This window comes from Cardiocondyla obscurior, linkage group LG16 (genome assembly GCF_019399895.1).
Source record: "Cardiocondyla obscurior isolate alpha-2009 linkage group LG16, Cobs3.1, whole genome shotgun sequence".
NCBI lineage: Eukaryota > Metazoa > Arthropoda > Insecta > Hymenoptera > Formicidae > Cardiocondyla > Cardiocondyla obscurior.
The window spans coordinates 3,909,691-3,933,685 of NC_091879.1; the positions used below are offsets into that span (position 1 = coordinate 3,909,691).

At 40.6% G+C, this 23,995-nt stretch overlaps 1 protein-coding gene and 1 long non-coding RNA gene across 2 annotated transcripts in view; one reads left to right on the forward strand and one right to left on the reverse strand.

Annotated features, from left to right (window-relative positions):
- The window catches only part of LOC139109070 (probable G-protein coupled receptor CG31760), a 53,418-nt gene extending 49,358 nt beyond the window's left edge, over positions 1-4,060 (reverse strand). Inside the window, exon 1 of the mRNA XM_070667887.1 lies at positions 3,849-4,060. Within this exon, the coding sequence (XP_070523988.1) occupies positions 3,849-4,060 (212 nt within the window). The remainder of the gene's footprint in view (positions 1-3,848) is intronic.
- Positions 1-15,214, forward strand: part of LOC139108819 (uncharacterized) — a 66,716-nt gene extending 51,502 nt beyond the window's left edge. The window contains exons 5-7 of the long non-coding RNA XR_011546727.1: positions 13,116-13,240; positions 13,387-14,039; positions 14,155-15,214. This is a non-coding gene — a long non-coding RNA (uncharacterized lncRNA). The remainder of the gene's footprint in view (positions 1-13,115; positions 13,241-13,386; positions 14,040-14,154) is intronic.
- Positions 15,215-23,995: the final 8,781 nt, after the last annotated feature.

Below are 23,995 nucleotides of genomic sequence, written 5' to 3' on the forward strand. Positions count from 1 at the left end.
ATTGTTAATTTAAAGTTGGAGAAATTTATCTGGCCGTGTGTGGTAACGTAGCAATTTTCTTTTTTCTTTTTTTTTTTTCTTTTTTTTTTCTTTTTTATCAAACGAATCCCATCACAATTTTTCCATTGGCGTTTAATTAGGCATCGTATATATTTTTGTAGTTCTCCGTAAATATTTTATTAAGCCCGAGCGATGTAATTCAAGTACGATAGAAAAACTTATCGAAACAGAATTTAAAATTATTTTTCCTCCGATATATCTTCGACAAAGAAAATAGTATCGGTTCTTAACAAGAAAAAGTTCCTGTGTACACCAAACGTGCTTATTGCCCCGACATTTCATGCAGGATAACATTTTTGAAAAGTTAAATCTAATAACTTCGGGATATTTTATAACGCAAGTTTTAGTCTAAATAATGAAAGGGATTGAGAAAACTGAAGTTTCTTCTTTTGAGACTGATAAACTCTTAGCAGTTTCCTTGATATCTTTTTCTTGCAAGCTGTTTCTATAAAAGATAGCGCGCCGGCGAGATGCATAACTCGCTGATATATTATCTTTGTTTATTTAAATACAACCCGTAGGGAAACCGACCGGGACAGTTGCTCAAAAGAAATTATTTCCACGGTATGAAAATAATAGCGGTTACCAGTCTATTATCTTCGACGCAAATTAAAGAGCGTTATAATTACTCGGCGAGAACCTCTCATTTTTATTCCAAAACGTGGCAATTTCTTCGTATCAAAGGGCAAAGGGACCCTCAGGGGAACGTAACGCTACGTGGAATTGTTTTATTTGCTTTTTATTCTATTGGACGTTTCAACTGTTTTCGTATTCACGTGCGGGAAGTTTCTTAACAGTTTGACGGAGTTTAACGATTTCAAATGAACGCATGGAGGAATGGGGGCGATTCTACGCCGCGAGGTTAGCCGGACGGTAGATCTTCGGAAAACTCCTAGTTACGACAGTTTGTTGGCGGGTAACTTTGCCGCTAATATCGACAAGGTTGCGTCCGAGCGAGTTGGCAACTTCGATGTAACTTTCCGCCGGACCCGTTCCACCCCACTCACTTGTTGCCCCCCGTCCCCCCCCCCCTTGTACGTGCAGCGGGGGCGTGCGAGGGTGTGATGGGGCCGCTCTATCATTAGCTCGGCATAATGCGACTACGCGGTCGCCTTTTGTGCTTTCTCTCGACTCGTGCAGTTTCACCGATTCGCTCAAAGGGAAACAAGATCGCAAACTCGCCCGCGTGTTTCGCGACTACGAAATAACACGACTCTTCTCCTTGCTGGCGGCGCGGTGCCAGTGATATCTGGGTTTGCCCAGCAGCCGCGGTATTTAAATACATATCCCGGCATTACGCTCGCTATGCCAATTGAATAAACTTCTAAATTATTGTAATTTAATTTTAATTAATAATCGTAAACCTCTTGAAATTTATACGCCTAACGCGATGGAGCTTCACGATTTTGATTACGTCACGCCGCAATCACTCCTTACCGCGGTTGAGTTACGAGCAATTAAAGTACGATTGGTCGCAAACTATAAATTTCTTGCTAATATTATTGTAATAACATCTTACGTTTAAAAATCAAGAACTTTTGCGATAACCAGACCGGCGGGGAAACAGAAAAAAGGAGAAAGATAAAGAACCCATAAGGCGCTTTTCTTTTGAAAGTGCACTTTTATAGAAGAAAAGACGTAAGCTTCTCTACTTCTTTATCAGCCATAAATATAATGCGTCGCGATACACGGACCGAAATAATAAACGTAACAATAAACTGATTTGGCACACGGTACGCTTCTAGGGCTCCTCCCTAGTAAATAAAATATGAATAAAATATAAATATTGGATAAACAGCGTATGCAAAGTCGTCTTTCGATAAAACTTTATTCCTGTTTTCTGCTATAACAGTTTCCCCGTATTATGAAAAATTTCTTCCCCGTTCTTTCTTTGATAAATATGTAATTCCTCGTCGTAAGAAATGCGCCATGCTGGTTTTTATCTATAACCGTGAAAAAGGCGGCGCGAAATTTACGTTTAAAATAGTGACTCGGTTAAATTAATTCCCATTACTCATTCACGATAAGATCTACCTCAAAGTCGATTAAAAAGAAGCGTTTATCAAGAAAAACCGAAGGAACAAAAGAGAAAGAGAGAGAAGAAGGGAGGGCGTTAAAGTTTTGTTATTTTTGTAAATAACTTCTAAATAGAATATAATTGATTTTTCGAGAGAACGTTGACTTTAAGTTCGCTTAAACTGTAATCGAAGTTGTCAAGTTGCTCAATATCTCTGTAGTTGGTTTGAGATAACATATATATATGTATATATACCGCGTAGTTTCCCTGGAGGACTTATTACGTTTAAAATATCGGATATCGCCAGATTTTCTTCGTTTATCCTATTTTTCTCTTCCTCCCTTTTCGATTCATTAACGAAAAAGACATTGCTATTGTGAAGCGCGCTCGCGGGAAAATGATATCTTTATAATTTTTGCGAGAAAGCGGGAAAGCGGAACGTCGGCGAGCGTAACTGAATATTATCCGATCCTTAAATTGAGAGCGTCATTAAAAAAATTCAACGTGAATATTACATGATCCTCCATATTGCTCTCCTCCTCTTATATCGCGGCGGTTTTATTCCGCAAATGGTACCAATCTGCTGATCAAATTTACGCCGTAATTAAGATGAAATTGACACATCGGCCCCGTAAAACCGGCTTTTCCGAATGCCGGCGATAGAGACGGCCGAAAGAAATTGCGATACTATTATAACCAAGTCGAAATTAATCACCGTGAGAGAAAGAAAATTTTTATGAAAACTGAATTTCCGCGTAATCGAATTAATAAAGGAAAATGTTAATTACTGTTGTTACAGTTAATTACTTCTTCCTCTTTATGCTGTAATTCCAGAAATTATTCCGAAGGAAAAGTATTTTACTATTAAATAAATTCTCTAATTTGCCGGGTTCTTTCATCGCAAGTTCACCAGCGACAGGCGAAGGAAATAAAGAGAGAAAGAGAGAAAGAAAAAAAAAACAGAAAGAAAAAGAGAGAAAAAAAAAGTTTAACGCTGCACTTCCTCACGTTGTGACGATTTAGTAAAAATATTGTACGTTATCACGTTCAGGATTCCCCCCGACTTCGCGAAACCTTTGACACTTGAGTTTACGGATTCTTGAAATTCTTCCAAGATTTCTATTCTGGGATTCCCGTAACATTTTTCGAGGCTACCCGATTCAAAGACCCTTCGGATTTAAGTACGATCGAGGAACGAAGATGACGGGGTAGAATCTGCCCGAGTGGCGCAAGCTCCTTAATTTACGAATAGTAAAGTGTGTATGTACGTACGCTCGTAATGTAAGTGCCACTTACATTACGCGGCGTTCTCTCAGATTCTCGTTTGTGCCCGATCCTTTGATACGACGTAGTTAAAGATTGATGAGATCCCTCCCCCGTAATATTTCGATAATAGAACCGACCGTATTCCACCTTCTCCCAATAATGAGAGTTCGAAATTATTCATTATATTCAATCTGATGTTTATATTACGTAAATTACGAGTTTCATTTATATTTATGTTCGGGCGTTTTCAGCGACAGATTGAGCATTGAAGTTTTTCATTACATTTCGCCGCGCAAACAAATTCGATATCAACGTCGGTGCGTAATTAAAATTTGCAAGCCGTTTATTATACGGGGGTCGCGAATGAATGGCGGAATACAAACGTGCGTCGTAATAACGTAAGTGAATTACAGAGAAAAAAAAGCCTTGCCGCGCGACCGCGATTTGTCAACCGGCGGAGTAAGCTAAACGCGCGCTTGGCGTTACGAAAAGAATCAGCACTCACTTGAAGAAGTAGGTATCGTTGACGTACCCGAAGAAGGGTACGGTGTAGGTCAGCATCCAGATATTGCCACCCCCGCAGTCGTAATACGGTTTCGACCATTTGCCATCCTCGTATTTCACTGTCAAGATTTCGTCCTCCTCCCTTTCCGTGTGAGCGCTTTCGTTCAGGGTGTAAGTGTGGAATCCTGGAATAGAACGACAGGGAGAAATCATTAAATAGGTCGGAGTCTATTCTCCCCCGAAATTTAATTAAAGGACATCTCGCCGTTTTAATGACGACTTAATTAGTTGCGCGCGGTAACGGCTGATTTAATTTTTAACACAAAGCTAAGCAATTATAAATTCTTATGTGTTAATGCTAATTACCCCCGTCGAATTAATCAATATTGTATCACCGTCAAAAATTAATTATTATGTTTAATCAAAGCTTAACCGCCGCACTCGGACCGGAATTGTATTTTAATTAGACATTTCTCTAATTATGTCAGTAATAATTTATTTTGACGGCAATTCGATAACAATTATCATTTATCATCCGTCTGATTTGATAACGTAAAAAATACGCCTCGGCATTGGGCGATGTAAATGTATGCACGCTTCCTTTGTACCGCCCGCTCTCACGCAAAAGTGCGATTTTTCATAAGCTTTTTACTTCGCGCAGACGATCTTCAAAGCGGGCTTGGCTTCTCTTCGCGCGGTATCTGAATTAATTTTCTCAAAAGTGTTTTTCCTTTATTTTTGCTCTCACGTCCGTTCGCCGGCGCAACGTTTCCGGAAGTTAATCTCCAGAAACTCGACGATCCGGACGGCCAGCTCTCTGGAAATCCACTGTGTAAGGTTCCGTGTAAGGTCCCGGTAATTCAAGGATCTAACAATAAGAGCCTCGCACGTGTATCTCAGTATGTGCGACGTGCACACTGCAGACGGAGAGAGAGAGAGGGAGTATTAAGGATTCGTATAAATATACGAGAGAAGGTGCCACGAGGAATCGCCTCCGAGTTCTCCGTGGTAGATAAAGGAAACGAGCTTCGTCGTATCTGTTTTTCCGTCGACCCGCTCCTCGTCTCTCGCCACCGGTCCTAGTCACAGCGTCGTTTTCCTTCCTACATGAAGAAATTGCCGAGCTTTATCGGTCATGATTCCCCCCCTTTCTCCCCCCCGAACGTGAGAAACGTTACTCGCCCAATTTTCCTCGCGCTGCGCGTTCCGCGGGATAATCGATGCCGTTCGCGTAACATGGTATACACGCCACGAAGTAACAAGGGTGAGAGATTTAACTGGGTGACGGCGGCAGATAGCAGATAAAAGCTGCCCACGAAAAGCGCGAGCTCTTCCACTCGACGAACCCTTCCCGCACGTGGAACGTTTTTCGTGGCCGTTTTCAATCTACGTAGTTAAGGACCACTTCGACCCCAACCTCCGATTAATTTAATCGGAAATCTGGTGTCCAATAGAAAAAGGGTTTCGAACAACAAGCTTTCTTATTGGATCTTCCGTTGAATTTAGCTTCCGATTAAATTAATCGGAGCACTGTCGAAGCGAGCCTAAGCCTCCTCCTTGCCATTTTTCACCACTTTACCCGGGACCACCGTCGCCGGTACGAACCGCCGGTTGTAATTAAGTCAACCGTAATGACCGATAATGATAAACGCGACCGCGTCAGCTTAATTCCTTGCGTCTCAACGTTTATAAAAGCGTATGTGTGTCCGTGAGAAAATTTCACTCTCAAGTATCTCGTATTTTATCGTAGACACGATAGCGCACCATAAATATGGAAGAAAATAAGGTGAAAGGGGAAGAGAGTTAATATAGTCATCTAAAAACGGGAGGCAAGAATACATTTCCCGCATAGCTTCTCTCACATATTCATTTTATTTAACGCAGCTCGTTCACGTTTTATCTAACCCGACTGTACGTATTTAGAGAAAGGACACCCGCATTTCGCGACTCGCGTGCGCTACACCCGAAACGGGATAAAGATATATGACCCCCGGCGCGTGCGTCAACGGTTAAAATATTGTAAAAATGTGACAGTAGACAAAAATTATGACACTTGCGAGAACGTAAAAATGAAAACGGCGCGCGATATATGCTTGTGCCAGCGATGAACCGATAAAGGGACCGTCGCCGAGTGAAATTATCGCGTATGAAGATAACCCAACCTAACTGTGGAGAGAAACGCCCTTAATTAAGACGCTCTTAATCGGGACGCGTTTTTATTCCCGACGAAAAATCGAGGAAGCGTCCTGATACGACGCCAGCCGCCGTAACGCGTGTTCTCTCAGTTTTTTTTTATTTTACTTTTTTATTTTATTTTATTTTTTCTTTTATTTTTTTTATTTTATTCTTTTCCGTCCTTTGCTTCCCATTTCTTTTCCCCGTTCTCGTTCCTACCAGCAGGATCAAAATCCCAGCACGATTTATTCGACGGTAATTCCTCTTTTAATTCCGATCTTGTCGAAACCTGTTTAGGAAATGTCTATTAATCTCCGTTACGACACCGGCAAGTACCTAGATTCTTAAATATCCCTGCATTTTTAATCCCCGAGCTATCTCAATAGCAATTAGAAATACCTGTCTTTAAATTGTTCAGCGAAACTTATTTTGTAAACTTATTAAGGAGTTTTTTCGTTAAAGTATTTTTTTTTCTTTTTGCTTTATTTTTTTCTTTCTTTTTTTTAAGAATAAAGAAATGTACCGAGGGGCTATTCTGTTTGCAGTTTCGTAGAATTACAAACGTAACTGCAACACACGAATTTAGATGAATGTTGTCTCGCTTTCGTTTTTGCATCGGCGTTGGTACAAAGTTAGGGAAAAAAATAAAATCTGCCGAATTTAATCAGTATATTTTTGCGGGGAAGCGCGCGCGTGCGCCATTAAAGATCCGAATTCTTTCTTTCTGATCATTGAAAGGATTCAAAAGAGATCGAACGTGGTCGCGAAGGACGGTGAGCAAAAACACCAAAAGATTTACTGACGTAGAAAAATATTCAATTTGATTTCAGGTCAGCTCCAGTGCCATTAAAGTCGGTAAAGGCGGGCGGGCAAAGATGGAAAAAGCAGAGGGGAAGCATTTTAAAGGAGCATCCACGGGAAAAGCAGAATTAAATAAATAAAATTCTTTTACAGTGTACGTTACTCTGGATCGAATCACTTACTTTATTTCCTCCATGTCTCTTTACGATGTTAGCAATTCCTCACCACATTTCTCGAGCGTTTTATAAAGTGCGCGCGGTATGCGAGAAACATACGTTATATTTCGTAACATTTTCCTTTCAATATCCCGTTGCTGCAAAAAAATCGCTGATTGATGGTGGAGTACATTATTGGTTTCTCGGGCGCGTTACCGATACGCTTTTTACTTTCTTTTCTGAAATTCCATATCTCGAACTATCCGCGATCCGCGTACGCGAAGCCTGAATTTGTTGCATGCCGAGATATTTGATACTTAACATATTTACGAACTCGGATCTTTTGGATTTGACGTCACCGCGGCATTCCTCCGCGTTGCTCGAATCCGCGGAATCCTGAATTTTTCCGATTTATACTTTTACAGCCGAGCTCTCGGACTTTTAGATACCTAATGTCCCGTAAATTTCGAAATCAGCACTTGCGGGCGATACAGAAAAATCGGTAATCGAATCTGTCGCGCCAGGTAAGATTGCAGCTTCGTTGAGAAATAATTCTTAAATCGCTCGAAGTAATCGGGCCACGAGGACTTTAAGCATCTTATAATCTTTAGACAAGGCTATAGCGTGGACGTATCTGTCGTTCGATCCGTTCGATCCGTCTTATCCATAGCACGAATAATTCGCACATTATCGACGTAAAGAAGAACGGCGCTGATATTTCTCATATTGAAACTTGAGAAATGTGTCACTCAGGCACATTCAAATCGCGCTTAAAAACTTTTCCAATGAAAGGAAAGAAATAAAAAATAAAAAAAAAAATAAAAAGAGCACGCCCCGTTTCACCAAAGTTTTTTTCTTTTTTATGTTGTATCGCGGGTAATGGTGCGACATTTATCTCCGAATTTCATCAATAACGCGTGGCATATGTATCGTCATTAATATCATAATTAATAGCTGGCCTCTATTTTAATGTAAAAACACGATGCTAATAAATTATTACGTATTTACTGCAATTTTACTGAAATTGCTGATATATATTTCAAAATATTACACATATTATAGATATTTAAAAGAACATTTACAACGGGATGTGAATCATAATACATTAAATGACCTGTCGCATGCTCATACGCGAAAATATATATCGCGACAGATATTATTTGTTTTGCGGAGACTTTTCCCGTCCGCTGCAGCTCGTTGAAGCGCGCGGGGCTTCGCTTCAAGATGTTCGACAGCGATGTCATTCGAGAGCGGCTTCGCGGATCGGCTGTAATCGGTAGCGATTAAACGGGGGGGATGGATCCCTTTATAGGTCGTAAAAAGGCCGTGGCGAGAGTCTCTTTAAGAGTCCCCGAGGTTCTCGTTTCTCATCGTCGAACACGCTGCTCGTCCGAGCGCGTCGACCCATTGTTTGTTACGTTATCGAGCGTCTTTCGCGAGCTTTTATCCGCGTCACGAGACCCCAAAACTCGGTAAGAAACGTAGCTGGGGATGCATGCAGTTTCTCCCGTGCACGTGTGCGCGAGATGGATACACGATCCCTTAGGTGGTTGTCTGAAACCTGCCGGGAATTTCTCCACGCGCCCGCGGGGGATTTCCATGGACGGCGCAAACCGAGAAGAGAGAGAGAGAGAGAGGACACCAAGAAGAGAAGTACCGTTTATAGCTGTAATACAATTTTTAAGGGCAATTTCGATATAAAGGTTTTAGCGGAAAAGCGGGGTAAAACGTCGGGCGAGAAAACGCGTATGAATTATTCGCGATGCTTGCGCGCTCAAGTGTGCGCTCGCTCGCTTAAACGTACCCTTTTAACACATTTATCACGATTAAATACGTCTTCTTTCCACCTCGCTAATCAACGCGAGCATGTGCAAAATTTCTATATTTAAAATAAACTCGCCGAGCTTTCGACGATAGGGAAAAAAAAAATAAAAAAAATATTTAAAAAAATAAATAAAAAGAAAAAACCTTTCCCCGCGCAAATACAGATTACAGAAGCCAACCGCGGCGCGCCTAACGCTAAACGCGGCGTATGATTGCAGCTTATTCGTTTTACACGCAGATTTCCGCGGGGCGTAAAGAGATTTCAGACGATCTCGTTCAATTACGCGAGCGCGGCCGGAGAGAATGCGGATTAAAAGATAACGCCGGTTTCCCGATACGACAGAAAGAAATAAATGAGACGATAGGAAGCGGGCCGACCTAGCGCGGCCGACAAAAAAGACGCGTTCCACTCGCGGTAAGAGGCTTACGTTCTCAGGAGACCGTACCTGTCTTTACACCCGGGAGAGAAATACCGCGTAAGTAGATTCGCTCTGTAAGTAGATATTCAGCGTAACAAAGGGAACTTAACACGGCGTAATTCCCCGTGTCAAGAAACAGAGGCGCTTTGTGAAAGATTCGTAACGAGACGTAGGGCGTCGGGTGGGGTGGTGGCCTCTCGCTTCCTGCGACGCGAGTATCAATATCGTTACACGCCCGGCGGTATCACAATAGCGGTATCGCCGCTATCGCATCGCCCATGCATCGGCACGGGCGATGGGAGAGATCACGTTTGCCGCGAGGCATCGCGTCTACACAGTTCGCGACATATCGATCGCGCTCGCGACAGAACCGCTGAGCTCAGCATTGTCTGTCGGGCCAGTGTTGAAGGAACCGTGCACGTCGCCGTGACATTTCCGCCCCCTTTTCACCGACGATATCGATACCAAGGGATCTGAGCGTCCTCGGCGGAGCGGCAATCTTCCCCGGAAAGTTTTCCCGAATGATCTCCGTTGCACGCCAAGCCGTATCTCGACGGTCGTTAATTCCGCGGGTGGCAGGCGGGAGAGAAAAAATTTTTTTTTTCTTCTTCCCCTCCCTCTTTTTTTTTTTTTATTACTTTTCGAGAGACCCGCCGCTCGATTACAGCCCAGAGGGCGAAGAGTTACAAAGGAACAAATCGGGCTTTCATCGCTTTCCGCTGAACCGAACGTAACGTTTCGCGAGGATCAATTAAAGGGGACATGTTTTTTCAATTAATTTCAAAGAGGCTTTAGCGACACCGGAATCTTTCGCGGAGCTTAAGTCCCGCGACACTCGAGCTGTTCGGCACGTTTGTTTTATTTATTTTTTTTTCAATGCTGAAAACACAAATATGTCATGGACGTGTCGCGACAAAGCGATTGCAGATAACGTTTTCTCTGCGCGACAAATCTTTCTCCTGCGAGAAAAAAAAAAAAAAAAAAAAAGGGGAAAAAGTAGTGCACGCAATATAATACGAATTTAATGGAGAGCGATCTTCTGTGTTTAATGCGATTTTCATTGTAATCACGTTTGAGCCTGCCGACACTCGAGCGATTAAATTTTTCGAATCTATTTGTTACTAATCTTTCAACTGCCACGCCGTAAAACGCGTAAATAAAATATCTCGGGCGAAAGCAACGGGTCACGAGCAAATAAAAAATAATTAAATCCGCGACTGCGTTTACAAAGGACCGTACGCGCTCCTCTGTACAAGTCGGTGCATACAACGATCGATAACTTACATGGTTTCAAACATTGTGCGGATTTTTATCCAGCATATCGATAACACCGCCGGAAGCCAGCAATGCTACGTTCAATTTGAACAATATCGCAATTCCTTTTTTTTTTATTTATATATATATATATATTTTTTTTTTGTATACTGCAAAATCGCAGCTTTCACAACAGTAATATCCGCTTTTCACCCGGACAAATAAGCATTTGAGAAAAAGGATAAATTCATAAAAGTTTCGGTGATTACGTACGTCCCTCGCGTCCGAATTCCCGCACGTTGGGAAACAGTTTGATTATATTTTCTATTTTTCTGCAGAAACCGGAGGAGGAGCTTCACAAAGGGACAGTCCGTTTAATTTGTTCGAAATTGCTTCCCAAGTCTTTTATTCCTTCTTATATGGTTACGTCGGTCGCGCGGGACCGTGTAAATTGTATTGCAATGTACACACGCGCGCGCGCAGGCTGGATTTAATTTAAGTAGTTCTCCATTTTCGAGTATTTTTATTACGGAACAACGCGTGGACGATGGACTGGACGCGCGGCGTTGAACGATAAACGATGAAACGCGCTTTCGCTGCAGGCGGCTATTTGCTGAAACGGGAAATTGTCGCGGAAGGACAAAAATTTATTTGTAATCGCGACGACTGTTCGCGAGGAAGTCCCTCTTTTCTTCCGGCGCACGGTGAAATTTCATCGGAAAACAAGCTGGAGATCTATAGGATAATTACTTTCCATGAAAATGACAAAATAATGCAATAGCTCGGAAACTCGGATAACGGAAAGCGCTCCGACTGTGTTTAGAAGAACTTCCGAAGCAGTTATCCAATCTAACTGTGACTTGGTAATATATACGCGGTGTGTCTCAATGTTACCGCGCTAAGTTTTAATGGAGGATTATAATTTGATGAATTCCAGATTAATCTTTCTTAGCATGGAAACTAGCGATGGTAGATCTTCATTTATCTCTTTGCCTTTAACATTCAAGGCCTGGAACGTTAGTCGCGAGCAGTTAGCCGCGACTCGCGACAGTCAGCGGTAGCTGGGTCATACGTAGAGTACTCCACTTAACTTAGTCCAGCCTAACAGACTCGCCGTACAAATATCTTATAAGCATTAAAGCTACGGGAAAGGCCATAGGGGAAAAGGGGCTATAGCTGTTAAAAATATAGATTTCGATCGGTATTGCGCGAAAAGGAAATTCTCGGTTTAAAAAAGGTTAACATTTAAAATCTTCTTAGCCGAGGATTGACCTAGATGACTCGGGGGTTGACCTTTCCCCCGATATTGTTTTACACGAGCGGGCAGCCGGTCGAAGCCGCTCGCAATCGTCGTAAAAGTGGAGAAGCTAGTCGTGCTCACGTACCGGAATGTAGCAATAATTTATGTCGCCTCCGCGAATATAGCAGCCAATAACCGCGGCCAGACGATAATGGCCGGGGAAAGATAGTCGGGGTCGAGCAATTGCCGCGAAAGGTAAAAGCGCGGAAGGAAGGGGCGCTAGAAAAAGAGCTGAGTGCCACACGAGCCGCAGACTTTTCAAAAAGGGCAGAGGCCCGAAGCGGTGATAGCCACCCTACGATTTAACCCCCGTCGCGGGTATATACTTTTATGTCTCCGAAGCAGTTCCTCGCACGAAGGCGCTGAAAACTTTTTTAATAAGATGGATAAAGGAATGTTGAGTTATTCCCCTTCTTTTCTCGCTTTCAATTCCCTTCTTTTATGCGTAACGCGAAGTAATTTTCTTATTTAAAAAAGTAGACTAGTAATTAAAGAAAAGGACGAGAGTAATCGTCAGTTGTTAAGAAGGTTTTGTAATACGGTATCGCGTCAATTCGCAATTAATATTCAGCGTATAAAATTATTTTATAAAGCTTTAAATTGTGTAGAAGTGAGAAAGAGAGAGAGAGAGAGACGGGCAAGTAGCCAGGGGGGTGGGAAGGGTGGAGTGAGCGGCGTACGTGCCGCGCGCGAGCTACGTTCCCCCACTACTCCCACTCTCGCTCTGTCCTTCTTCAGCGGTCGAACGAGGCGTACGTACGGAGCACGTGCTCCGTACGTATTAAAAATCTACGCACATTCGACGGGCCAGGGGCACAAAATCAGGCGTGGGCTACCTTCCCGCATTAACTGTGCATACCGGTGGCTATATATTTTCGATATAAAGTAAGTGAAAACCACGTGCATACGCGTACATTAAATTCACGTCTCGTTGCCGTAAACGAAGCGTCGATAAGTAGAGTCGGGCTCGAGGGAAGAGGGTTTTGATTGACCAGTCCGCGATAGATTCGGGAGATATATATTCGTAGCGTAGGAATGTGAGGCCTGGGAATCTCTGTTAACATATTTTTATAGCTGCATGACCGAAAGTAGAGGTCGGTCGAGCGCGCGGCGTACACATCTTGCGCGGTTATCACGTGAAACGTGGATATGTGCCGGCCGGTCGGCTGCTGCGTGTAAGTAAACATATTAGCTGATGCAAACAGACCGCAATCGATAACGTGCGCGTTTAGGGTATTTGTGAACCGAATACTTCGCAGGGAATAGTTATAATTATTTGTAACACTGCACTATTAATTTTTTCCATTTTTACTAACCAAATAAAATTTTTTTTGTTTCAGATAACAATTCCGAGGGGGCCTTTCATCAAAGGAGCATTAATCTGACATCCCCGTTAAGACTGCCCAGTACTGAGAGGAGGAGGAGGCCTAGGAAAGGCATCGAGCATCGGCGGAGCAACCCAGTGGTAAGGATCAATTTTCTTTTATCTTTGCCGATTTATAAATTTAATTTTGTTATTAAATTGAAAAAATTAGAGGCGCGTGTAATTTTTTTTTTTTAAGTAATAAATTGAGATCTCTACAAGTTAATTTTTTTCATTTTTTGTTACAGATCATCTTAGCAACACTCCGCCGCCTGCAATCTGTGAGTCGCATGTTTCCTTTTTGTAAATTTTAGTCATATTCATTTCGGGTGGGAAAACAATTCTATATTACCCGCGGCACAATTATGTTAGTACACAATATAAAATAAATAATTAATAAAATAAAAAATTAATACATCGCGTCGGTACCCTAAATTAAAACTTTTAAAACGATATAGGCAAATTAAAAAAAATATTTGATTAACTATATATTTTGTTTTAATATCAATTTCACATGTCAACGTAAATTGCATACATTTGTATGGAATTTACGTTGATATCATTACAGCTCAACACTTCTTTGGATTTTTATCTGAGCGAAACAAGAAATTCTGCTTAGATAAAAATCCGAAGGAGAAAAGTATCGTACGCCGAAATTAAACAAGTACGAACTGCAGCCGGTTCGTCGGTCGTTCGGGGCTGCCGATAGTTACCGGGCGTTTTGTTTTACGATTCTTTTTAATGCGGGAGTGTCGAAAAATTTGTTAAGTAATTTTCGCGATTGTAACTTCACCCGGACGCGTTCGCGAGTTACTTGTGCGCGGAGGGATGACTCGACACGTCCCATCTGAGAGGATGAGCAGGCCCAGGAGGCATCCTGCATCGGCGGAGCAACTTATAGGTAAATATAAATCTTTTCTTTTTTAGAAAGTTAAAAAAAAAATTGTACCTTTTTTTTATTAATCATATTAATTTACTGGCATGTGTATATTAATTTTTTCCTTTTTATGTTACAGCCACCGGCAGAATTCAACAACTCCGCTGATGCTCATGCAGATTGGTGAGTCGCATGATTATTTTTCGTAGTTTGTAGATTGGAGTCTTTAAAAAAAACAGCGTGCGCATAGCGCGCGCATGGTTTCTTCTAACACGAAGAAAAAAGCGGTACCCAATATAATTGCAACAATACGAGACAAAAGGCGAACGTATTGTATTATTCAGATTTTTTTTTCCACCCCAGAGTTACTATATAAACCGGAAAATTTTCAAGATACTTTTACAATAGACAACGCAACTGTTGCAAGAAAATCTTACTCCCTCGCGGAAAATGAACTCCGTTATCAGAGAAAACTTTCTTCCGCCGATCCCAACGATCACGCGATAGCGTAGAATAGTGCACGTTAAAAAGTTATTAATAACGACGGGTATAATAATAACAGCAGTTTCGATTTGTTTAAAAAGACAGGCCGAAAACTGCCTGCCGTGTCTCACGAAACCGTTTGGAGAACTTTATTAAAATTAAAAGCTTGCGTGAAAGAATCCGACATTTTACGTTGTAACATTAGCTCTCTTGTATTATCTTGAATGGTTCAAGTTTGAGGGCAGCGTATGAACCAACTTGTTGGCTTTTCAAACACGTTTTTTCCCCGCAATATTACAACGAAATATTCCGTCGATCCGTCTCGTTAAATCAGAACTGGGGGAAGCTAAACAAGTGCCCTTCTTTTTTTCGCACGACTTCATCTTGCTCGTGAAAACGATTCTCCGTCGATTTTACACGTGAGCATACGTACGCTTTGGACAACTCGAGGCTTCTTCGCGGAAAGTGCTCAGAAATTTTCCGATGGAGCTCGTTCGAGACATCGTGTGCCCGCGTGCAAGCGCAATATTGAGTTTCGAGTCTCCCTTTATGCTCCCACATTGTTCCCGCAAACGAGACGTTTGCTGGGGAGCCTTTGTCCTTCGCGGTAAACTTCGACATTTCCGAAAATCAAAGTGCGATCCAGTTTGGGAGCTTTTGGATAAAAAAAAACTTTGCATATTGAAAGCTACTTTTATATCTCGAGATACCGAAGCGTTACCTGCATATCCGACTCAGAAAATGATTGTTTAGTCGGATTTATCGCGAAATCAAATAAAACCTCACAACAGCAGCCAGATAAATAATAACGATGTTGATTTATAATTTCAATCATTTCGTATTTGTCCGCGACGGAAAAACAAATTCGCAAGACCCACCGTTGTGGTTCTTTGATTATTATTTCGAATTATTGCTCGTATATTTTCATCCATTTATCCGATAGATGAATATTGGGATTATCAACCAAAAAATAAAATGTAGATAATATACAGAGTTTCATTGTTATTCATAGCCTCAAATAAAACGCGTGTAAAAATGGTTAATTATTTTTTTTTTTTTTTTTTTTTTTAAATATTGTACACCGACTGACTTATAAAAGAAATAAAGATAAACGAAAATCTTTGGATGGTTATCGACTAATCGAGGATCACTTTTAGACTGCTCCTTTAATAAGATGTTATCTGCGTGAACTGAATTTCAAAACGATCAAAGATAGAAACTTTTCAAGAGATTGTGTCCAAAGTTTCAGCCAAGAATTCTATTTGTCGGAACTGTAATTTAATTCTCGTTTCCGAGGCCGAGGATTCATTTTATAAATAATTATCTGCAAAAATCCACCATTTTAAATTATTTGAAACATTATTTTTATACTTTCAATTCTATACACCATTCATTTTAATTTTTATACTTTTGTATCTCGCCTCTCGCGATATTTTAAAGCGCACCGTGTCGTTTTTCCGTATTACGAATATATTATTATAAATCTAATATTTTTCGCTATTGCATAAAAAAATAATAAATATGTAAATTTTAACGCACATTGTAAAGAAATATATATATATATATATCTACATTTTTTTTTTTTGCTCACACTTTATCCACGCAAAGAGTTGATTTGAAACAATATTAAATTTGTTTTCCAGCAGTTATTTACAAATTATAATAAAAGCGTTTCGTAAAGCGAAATGCAAACGCGATGTTTTTATGAATAGCGGTTGGTACTGAAGAGTACATAGTTTATCTAGCAATAAAAACCCTCGCGAAGTAACATTCCAATTATGTTTTAAAACGTGCACGTACAGTACACCCTCGTTTCCCTCCCCCTCCTCGGCCCGGCCTTTCATCGCGGACTTTGACTGATTCAGTAGCTTGCGCGCCAGATCTCGGACAGTCCGCGGCGCGAGCCCCATCAGATGCATAATTAAAAGAGTTTGATTGTCCTTGAATGCATCGCCGTGTAGGCGAGTCATTGATTATACGCGAAACGTCGGACGGCCTTATTCAGGGAATCGCGCGCGTATACCTGCGGGACAATCGATACACCCTGTCAATAAATATATCGGCGCTCTCTGCCGCGGCAATTATCGAGCTTGCGGAACCCGCATTTGTCTCTCGCGTCCGCTATTTGAAGGGGAGGCAAATAGCCGCAGGAGGATGTATCGCATTCCTGCGGCGGATGAGAAACACGATCGTGCATAAACTTGAACGGGTGGGCCGGGAGCGAGAAGATTGAAGCCGCCACCGCGTCTAAAAGCCTGTTATACAAATGGTTCCGATACTGCGGCGCATTAGAAAAGTAGAAGGAAACGCGTATTGCCAATTTCTTAGGGCATTCTACCGGATTACAACCCTTGAGAGACATTTCGGGCAGAGCAAGCGGACGAACGTTTAGTAAATGCCGCGCCGTGTAATATCGCTAAGATACTCTAACAGGTATTACGTACATCCCTATATTTCATGATTTAAACATTTCAATTTCCGCGAAAGCCCCGCTGTTAGCGTAGCGGACCAAGTCGGCAGGCATTGTGCTCTTTAATTATTACATATCACTAAACGTGTCCGCGTAAGTCGGTTAAAGTACAGCGAGCCCTCAGCGGTGTCCCGAGACACATCGTGGTTAACAAACGTCCAGCGCATTATCATTATGTAATAACTGAAGTTACATTTCATTTCCAAGACTCAATTGAGAACTGCGTGGTGTTATTCAAGCAAACAGGTCCCTCAGACCTTTATTTTCTTTTTTTTTTTTTCTTTTTTTTTTGTTAATAAACGCGAGCAGTGAAACCGGAACAAATGAGCCGAATAGTTTCCTCGGCCGCGCGGAGGAAAAACTCGGCGGAGTCGCGGAAATCACGACTAACATTCGCGCCGACATCGATTCGCCCGGAAATTACCGTTTTAATGGCAGAATGATGCACCGGAATCGTTTCATGTCGCCGAGATCGTTTTATATCGCCTCGAATTACAAGGGGACCTCTCCGCCTTTCCTTTACGCGCGATTTACGAGCGGAAGGAAACCCGAGAGATCGATGACCAGTTGCCGTTATTGTGCGGCAGTGTAGTTGCCTTCCGTTTACAGCGAAACTCGAATAATTCCCACCCACGACGCCATAACTCGGTATCTTTTTATTCGAAAGAGCGTGAAAAATTCACCTGAATTTTCCCCAACCGTCTGCGTAAAATCGAGAACGAACGTCAAATATTGTTAATCAACTCACACGAAATGACTTCGTATATTAATTTAACAAACGCAAGTAAGCCATCAAGAATAACTGCATATTTTATTACGTACGTCTATACGTGTCCGTATACTATTTAAAATTTCCAAAGAGTTTTTCCTCCGTATCTTAAATAATTCAAAGACGTTTGTCCGCCGTGTTTTCCACAACGTCGAATAAATAAACCATTCGATCCGGTCGCATCTCGAAATAAAATCTAGCGGCAGATGGGCTTTACTTTAAATGTACAACAAGGATGAAGTTCTAAGAATATAAGAACCCGATGCCGAGGAAAACGGACTCGCATTAACCCAGTGAGAAACGCTGAATATAGAAACGAATGCCGCGTTAAAGCCTTAGCGCTGTCACTTCTATTCCCCGTGGGGCGCAAAAACCAGTGGGAGACAGTAATTTTAGTTAATACGACCGTAAATATATTTTTCGCGCCCTGTAATTGTAGCAACCGACCGTTGAATGCCGACACTCGCCCGTGAAATTACGTTTTTTCGTACGTTCGTAATTGTTATCTTGTAATTTTCCCGGGTTCGTGTACATCTCAAACAAACGCGGCGGCCCTATTGTATTTTTAACGATCCGGGAAAACTTCTTCTGTTCCAACATCGGTGGCCCGTCTTGTTTCCGCGTCCCGGGACGGTTTATCTCCTTGAACGGATCGTACCGTCGAACGAAATAATTCGATTTCGTTTTGCTTTCTTTCGCGATCATTCAATTTCGGGCGGACAATCAAGAGTCCTGCGCAGAAACGAGAAGTAATCCCGAGCCGGTTCTCTATTAAAATCCGAGTCGGATTCTTTGTGCTCGCCGAACAAAACCAACTTTTTCAATCGCTACGCGCTGCAGGACGCGCTCGAGATCATAGATCATTTTAAGGGTTCCGCACGATAGTTATCAGTTTTCAACTCTGGATAAAAGGGTGACAGCTGTAAAACTACTGGCTACATTTAAGTCGAATGCGAAAGGGAAAATGGGAATGTTCGAGCTTTATGTTTCAGAATTTATATTTTGCACGCGTCCGAAAAGATTAAAAAGAAGCTGTCACTTTTTCTTTTTTTTTTTATTTAATATTATTACGACGTTAAAAAAACCTCCCGCCCTTGGATCTTTTAATATCTTAGTGACATATTTTATTTGACGTTCAAAACTCTATCCGAAATATATGTCGCGCGTATACAATGAGTGCAAATATTTCAATTAAACTTATGAAATATATAGTTTTTAATATAATATTTTCACGTTATGTACATTTTTCTATGGGGGTAGTTACATAAAGTTATATACGCGTATACACAGGCGCCGCGTACACGTGTGTGCTTTTCACGACGACCGAATGGATAACCCGATTAAAGTAATCTATCGGAGACCGTATCGAATTTAAGTTATAAACTCGCGTCGCAGAAAAACTATAATGATTGGATGGAAGTAACACTGCGCCGCGATGCGAAAGTTAGCAAAGTAGGTTGAATCCCGAGTGGTAGCGGACAATTTTTCTAATTTAAAATTCGAACTATCCGTGGGTCTCACTTCAATCGACCCCACTGATTATTATTACCAGACGTTACGGAGCGCGCGCTAATAGAGAGCCAATAGAGAGAACGAATTAGCATCGCGAAAAAGCGTCGATAATAAATTCGACTCGATCCACCAGATTTTTTATTCTTTAGACGGAAGGATCGTGCGTGGTTTCTACAACAGCGATTCTCTCTTTCTTTTTTTTTGTTTCTCTCCGTCTCTCCCTTCCATTTTTTTTCTTTTTTTTTCTGCGCAAAATTCAAATGGTTATCTTTTGCGTCGAGCAGAGAAATAGATGAAATAATAAGCAGTCGCATAGAACAATCGCAATAGCATAAATATTGAACGTTCCGCTAGTCAGTGGCATATTGTGCGATTGACTTATGCATTAATTAATGCACGTTTGATTTACGTGCTAATTAACGCAACAACGAGCGACGCGCTAATGTTTCCGCAGCTAATACTTCGGGTCAAAAGGCCAGTTTATTTTCGATAGCCGGCGCAGGAATCGATCGATCACGCCACTTTTCTTATTCGGGTGCATGCACTTGTAAAAATCGTCCGCAGGTCTAATGTGCAAGCGCAAACTCATCGCTAATCGAAGTTTTTTCGCTCGAGAGAGCCGGCGATTATTCGCGAATCAGTGAAGACAAATCAATCAGAAAGATCAGACAAATTGATAGATCGACACTTAAATAAAAGGGGGAAAAAAAAGAAAAGAAAAAGAAAAAAAAATTTGAGACTTTGAACTCTTCGTTAATAAAAGTGCAATAATAAGATCGATAATTCCATTCCAATAATTAAAAATTTCTGTTTTCTTTGAGCGTACTGCCGCGTAAAATAATTACTGCAAAGACCTTAAACGTAAAGAGACTCGCGGAATGAAAATTATTGTAATTAATAACAATTATTGTACCATTAGAGAAATAATTATACTCGAAAACAAAACGTATAAATTCTAGCAATACTATTATATTTTGCACGATTTTCCCGAGTGGAAATTTATTCCCACCGTTACCTAATAATTAACCAGCCAATTCGTGGTTCATCTCGTGGCTGTCTGATAAAACTGTCCAGCACCGAGCCAGAAATGTAACACTCAAAACGTGCTAGGTAAAAGATAATTATTACTACCTCATAACGAGCTAAAAAAGCTAAAATATCGATACGTTTTTCGCCGTGTGCTAAATCTGTCTGCGCGTCCTGACCTATCCCGGGTCCGTCGACCGCCGCGGTAGTGTGCGTACGTGCGTGCGTTTTCATCGGCCGGCAGTCCTCGCGTTCCAAGTTCGCAAAGCGGCGGACGCGCGGGCGGCGGGCGGCGTTTGTCCGGCGATTTCGGCAGTCGAGCTAACGTTGCGTAAGGTCAGACCACAACAGTAAACAAGTACGCGGCGAAAAACATTTAGATATCTCTATTTATAAACATGGTCCACGCTGGACAGTCAAGAAACGTATTTATTCTGCGCGATCTAACCACCAGCTGCTGAATCAGATTAGCTAGATGAATTTCCGCTCGGGTTTTCTCTTTTTCTTTTTGCGCGTACTATTCGAAATGACGGGATGAGCACTGAATAATTAACGACGGAATCCCCGAAAAAAGAAGAAAAAGAAAAAAAGAAAGAATAAAAAAAAGTACATCAAATTGCACGAATTCACGATATACAATCATTATAATTTTAACCATTATGATCTTATTATGCGGATTATTCGGAAACCTGCCAACGAGATGATCGACGCCAAGTATTCGATAGCACTCGCGGAATGCGAAATGATCGGGTTATTTGAATTTCTAATTTAACAGCGGCGCACAAAGGGTTCGGTATTAAATTCATATTGCGAATACGAACGCATAACAAAGGTACCGTAATTCCGCGGGGAACGTAAATGACGGATGATTTCGCAACACGCGAGGCATCCCGTTGCAAAAATGAAAATATATGGCGCTCCGCGATACTTTTTTGAACTCGCATTATATCGCGCGGACAGTTTATTTCGACTATTTTTATTATCCCCCGGACATTTCGCAGAACCGCCCTTTGGGCGAACCCCAGATTCACCGTCGTCGTCGTCGTCAACGACGCCTACAACACAATTAAACGCCTTATTAAAATTAATCCGCGGATTTATATACATATTAGAATTCCCCCCGACTCTCCGCTTTTCTTTTCTCTTTGATTTCGAAACGCTGTAATTATAAAAATTAATTACAGCATCAACATGACTTTGATTTGACACGTTAGGTAACCATTAATTTTCTGTCGCGTATCTGCAAAATACATCGCAATACGTCCGTCAAATCCATCATAACGTTTATCGCTTATCACAGATTTCTTTTCCGTTAGCGCATAAATAATGCATTGAATTAACACATGCGTTATACGTATAGCGTAACTTCCTGCACGAGACGTATATTTTTACCCTTCTTGGCTCGGCGTCCACGGCGCATATATCACAGAATACTGCTTAAAAGTCCTATAAATAAGAAAAGCAGCTCCGGGCAGTTTCCGCAACAACGCATTACTCATCGATATCCCTTATATCATTTCCTCGCCATTTGACTTCTTTGGCAGGTGTGTTTAATTTTCGGCTTATATTCCTTAAAAGGAGATTATCGTTTCGCGAGCTTTAAAAAAATACCAACTTTCGTGAATTTTTTTTTTCTCAAAAACTGTACAAATAATAATTTTTTTTTTTTATTTTTGAAATGATAATTTTTTCTTTAAACTTTTCGTAAAGTTTCTCATTTTCAACAAATGTTTAAATACTACACGCTGCTGTATCATAATCTCTCGTCTCATTTCATATGTAAACAAAATTTCTTCTAAGTACTTCGTCTTTTAATTAGAGACGTTCATGTTTATCTAACAATAAGATGAGACTTTACGGATAAAACTGCAAATGAAACTTTGCTAGATTAAAGATTATGGTTTGAGAAAATTCGAAACAGCAGGATGAGATTCATTTCACTTTATCCAAGAAACATTGTTCATGTCTTGTTAAAAAGAAACTCAATTCAAGTCCTTTGCTTAAGTTATTTCTGCTCAAGAGAATCCCATTGATAGTCTGGCTATTATCGACAAAGATTTCGATTCTATCGGCACGCGCAACATTCTCTTCAGGGCAAATAATATCCCGTAGAAAAACTTTTTCCGCCTCTCTCTTTTTCTCTCTCTTTCCCATCTGCGTTAATAAACTTTTTGTAATCGAGCTTCGAATGAAAATTACGAAGTATCATGCATTTATAATTAAAAGATAAGGCTAAAATTATTGCTCACACTTCGGAGCTTTATTTGATAAAGTATCTTAATTTACGACGGCCCGTAGATTAAAAGTATCGACGTCTGATGATCAAATACAATTTCTTGTAATAAATCATTTGCCGCGGAAATAAAAATTGCTACAATATGTCGCACGTGATACGACGATAAATATCTCGTAAAATAGATATATGCAAATTATGTATGCAAATACGATTTATATATTTATGTATGCAAACGACTAAACTTTAACGCACAAATGTGTCGCACATCTTTATCCGTTTCTCTCTTCATTTTACTCTTTTGTAATTTGCATTCTGTTACAAAATTATTTCGAACAAAGAAAAAAAAGAAAAAAAAAGAAAAAAGAACCCTAGAAAAATATTCTACACAAGTTGGATAGATAGCTGTTGCATCTTTTTTTTTTTTACTTTACTCAAATGCAGTGAATTAATTTCATTGATCCTTTTTTATTCAATAATTAAATTATAGGATTATCATAAATTATAATAAATTATACTAGTCTCCAGAGAGAGAAGGAGAAAAGGACGTTTTATTAAAGTTTCCTCTTAACTCAACGTTAATAAAATTTTTTCGCTAAGAAAAATAAAAGTTACAGCTTCGGACGTAGGTAGAAATTTTAATTAATGTATTAAAAGATAATTAAATAATAAGAAATTGCCGGGTTTCTTTTTTTTTTTTTTGTTTCTACCCGTATGTCTGTTATACGACTTCGTTCCTCCGCACGCACCCTAAAAAAGACATTTACCTACCATCAGCGAGATTAAAAAAGTTACTCGGTAAAGGGTTAACAAGCTTAAATCGTTTACTAAGAAAAGCAATATCTCTGAAGTTTATACTTAAGCGATTTAAGATAAAAAGCTGTATCGCGCGAAGAAAGTTGTTTGTTTTTTTCTTTGTTTCTCTTCGATAATATCAACTAAATGCAAGACTTTCGTTTACAGTGCGTTTAAAAATATGAAATAAGCTTTGTATAAGCGGACGATTATACACGTCTCGTCGCGAATTAACGTTCTTTGTGAGCTCGACGAAACTACGGACTTTTCTTCACGCGGTTCGTTATTACGCAAAATCGTCACGTAAAAGGTACCCACGAGTTCGCTATGGATAATTTGCGGAGTGGTAATTAATTAATGTTAATTAAACAGCTGCAGCTAGCAATGGAATTTCCTTTATTCCGAAAAAAATTAAAAAAAAAAAAAAAAAAAAAAAGAAAGAGAGAAGGGAAATATTATTAACTTTTTTTTTCGTTAATGGATTAAGTGGATTAAAAGTAATCAAATAGGAAAGTCTTTCGCGCGACGTGCGCCTCCAGTTTGCGGAGCGAAAAAGATTAAGTTAAACGAAAAATGTAATCATTGCAGCTGTCTGCTAAAAATGGAGCAGTTTATTCAAGAAGTTGACAGATGGACGATGCCTCGCGGGCATCTGCAACCACCATCGTCTTGCAGACGAGTGTATAAAAGCG